The sequence below is a fragment of the Tinamus guttatus genome, unplaced genomic scaffold (genome assembly GCF_059628265.1).
Source record: "Tinamus guttatus ecotype Peru unplaced genomic scaffold, ASM5962826v1 Tinamus_guttatus_pri_ptg000197l, whole genome shotgun sequence".
Lineage (NCBI taxonomy): Eukaryota > Metazoa > Chordata > Aves > Tinamiformes > Tinamidae > Tinamus > Tinamus guttatus.
The window spans coordinates 473,868-477,120 of record NW_028288731.1 but is presented as its reverse complement, the minus strand read 5'-3'; the positions used below and the strand labels follow the sequence as shown (position 1 = coordinate 477,120).

Here is a 3,253-nt window from a genome sequence, read left to right as displayed (position 1 = left end):
AGCACTTTCTTTACAGGACCATAAGAAAGGCTAACAGGAGTCTCAAAAGCCAAATAAGCAACTTTTCTAGGAAGTGTCTGTGCAGGGGTATTAAACATGCTGACAGATGGGCAAAGGCCCCTCTCTGCAACAGGCTCCTCCAGCTGTAGATGAACCTGTGCTTTTTAAAAACACCTTCGTCACTCTGGCAACCATTTATTTTTTGGGGTATCTTCTTTTGAGATATCTTCACCACCACAGATAGAAAGAAGCAAAATACACTCACATTCCAAGAACTGTTTGGCTACTGGGATTTCACAGGGACAAGGGCACGCTCTGTAATAGGAGCTTAAGAGTCATCTTCACAGCAAAGCAAGAGTTGCACAGACATGCAAAACAGCAACAGCAAGTCAACGACGGGCTGTGAGATATCATCAATTTAACATTAGTTACCTTGTCCTGGGATGAAGACGACCACAATACAAGTGCTTCATGGGCTGAAAGAAGATCTACTGCAGACATATGGCACCAGCTGAATCATGCCCCACACTTTGACAGTGTGACACTGCCTATTCAGTGCAAACCACAGCAAAGTCATGAACAGATAAAAAATGGATTTAATGCTTTTAGGAGCGCTCCCCTCTGAATATTATCACAAGCAAAAACCACAATTAGATCAAACTTTCTTACCATTCGCGTGCTCCTGTTTTTTGTTCCAAGTATTGACATCTTAGCTACAGCCAGAGCCTTTCAGCGTTCCCAACAGCCTTGACCTTAAAAGCGCATCGGCTTTGCCTTCCCAAACCACTCTTGCTCAAGCCCTTCTTGTCCAGTCCCATTCCACCCAGCCCTTTCCCTCGTACCATTCAGTAGTCCCGTCTCACGTGCCACATTCAGCACTTTCTGCCTGCCATCCACACACACCATGAAAGCGCAACCAACTACAGACCTCTTTGCTGCTGCACCACAGGAAGGACAGGACGTGACCCCGAGTTTTCTTCTTTTTGACTTTTTTTCCCCCCCGAGTAGAGGAATGAGATCAGAGGATGGGAAACAGCTCAAACCACTGGCATGTACAGTTTTTTCCAGCTCTTTATTTTACAAAAATAACTTACAAATAGAGACAACTCTCAAAAGCAATATCATTCATTCTGCGCGTAAGGATACAGCTTTGTGAAGCACACTGTAGGAGTTAACAACTCTTACAATACTGTTAACTTTAACATGACGGTAACTATTCTACAGTACATACATTTTATGCTCCAGACATGGGTACAACCACCATATAGAGCTATGGTCAATAAAGTGATAAAGTGTTCTGGCCAGTGAGGATGCCCATAAGAGATCTCATTTCCATTCTGCTATTTATTGCCACCCTATTACCTAGGAGAGTTAAAACCAAACAGCAATCTAACACTCAGACTACAGCACTCCGGATACACTCATCAGCAATATACTTCAAATACATGATAAAAATATATTTAATTTTCAAATACAATTGTATACGGTACACCAATAGCCAGAAAATAAAGTCTTGAGCTTTTAAATACAACAGACTATATATATAACATATACAATGAGACCAAGAGGGAATCTACACATGGAAGAAAAAGCTTATCTTGAAAAAGCATGTTATCTACGGTACACAATGGCTTTGTTTGCTACAAAGTCTTTTCCATTTGCATAGCAGTGTTGACCAGCCCAGACTGGGCTAGCAGGAGATGAAACAAAACACACCAACAAAATGCTTGGTTTTGGTACCGCTTCCATTTTGCGCACGATTCCGCTCTTTAATTACAGTTTGCTATTTCTCTTCTGTAGGCCGTAACTCGTGCCCCGTTCATAACAAACACAGGGGAAAAGAAAAAAAAAAAAAAAAAAAAAAGAAGTCCAAGCAGCATCTTGAGGGAATCGCAATCATTTGGTATTTTGCTCCAGAGCAGAGTATTCTGCTTCTGACACTCTGGAAGCATCGATAAGTTTGGTGAGACCAGTTTTGGCCGAGTACTTGAAAATAAAGGCTTTCATGAGCTCGTATCTGTAGTTGCGGTTAATGAAGCTATACAGGATGGGGTTGACACAGCAATGGACTAGAGAGAAACACTGGGTGATGTGAAGAGTGGCATACAAGAAGTTCTCCATTTGACAACTGAAGGGTATGAAATGGAGGCTATAGAAGATGTCAAGAAGGACAGCCGCATGGTAGGGCAGCCAGCAGACAAGAAAGACGACGACGTAGGAGAAAATGATCTTCCCATTGCTCTTCCTCTCTTGGTCACTGGAGGCAGAGATGCTCTTCGCAAGGAGGAAGTAGAAGACAGCAATAATGGGAAAAGGGATAAGAAAGCCCAGCACAACAGAGATGAGCTCCATGCCAATCAGCCACTCTTTGAAGCTCTCTTCTGGATACACGGGACGGCAGTAGGTTTCATTGCTGGAAGAGACCGTCTTAAGATAATAGGTGTCTGGGAGAGAGGCGCTGAAGGCAAGAAGCCACACTAAGATGCAGATGCAGCGGCGTATTATCTTCTTCTTGCGATTACTGGAATTGGTGAAATAGGCAACGGAGAGATAACGGTCCACGCTCATACACGCCAGGAAGAAGATGCTTCCGTACAAGTTGATGGAAAATATGAGATGAGTTATCTTGCATGTAATTTCTCCCATGTGCCACTGGTTATGCTGGACAAGGGAGACAACCCAAACTGGAAGGGTGATGACGACACACAGATCGGCAATAGCCAAGTTAAAGATGTAGAGGTGGGTTTCATAGCCAGTCATTTTGGCTTGAAGATTGACCCACACCACAACAGAGTTGGCCACCAGCCCTATGACAAAGATAAAAATGTAGAAGAAGGATAGGGTGTAGAGCAGGGCGCTTTTGTTAAGCGTGCCAGGGCACGCTGTGGCATCAACCGTGATGCAGTCGCCGTTGTGGCACGTCCAGTTGATCTCTGTGAAGTTGGCCATCTCCAGAAAATCAAGGACTGAAGCCAAATCAAGGGCACTCATGTTCGTTCAGTTCAGAATTCAAGTCACCTACAGACAAAATAGGATCAAAAGGAGAGGCCTGAGTTAGCAGGAGTATTTCTAACTCTGTCTTTTTAACAACAAGCACATGTTGTCTGCCAAGAGGATGCCACACATAGGACACACTGTGCTGGAGATGCTATATTTCTATAAAGCACTTTCCATTAAAGAGATCCATGGAGAAAGGACAACAACATTCACCACTACCACCATCAAAAAGACATGTAACAAAACCCATCTGGTT

The 3,253-nt window shown here is 43.5% G+C and overlaps 1 protein-coding gene across 1 annotated transcript; it reads right to left on the bottom strand.

Moving 5' to 3' along the window:
* Positions 1-1,056: 1,056 nt before the first annotated feature.
* Positions 1,057-3,047, bottom strand: ACKR3 (atypical chemokine receptor 3). Its single transcript, XM_010216082.2, has one exon. The coding sequence runs from the start codon at positions 2,989-2,991 to the stop codon at positions 1,897-1,899; it is 1,095 nt and encodes a 364-aa protein (XP_010214384.2). The 5' UTR covers positions 2,992-3,047; the 3' UTR covers positions 1,057-1,896.
* Between the last annotated feature and the right edge of the window lie 206 nt (positions 3,048-3,253).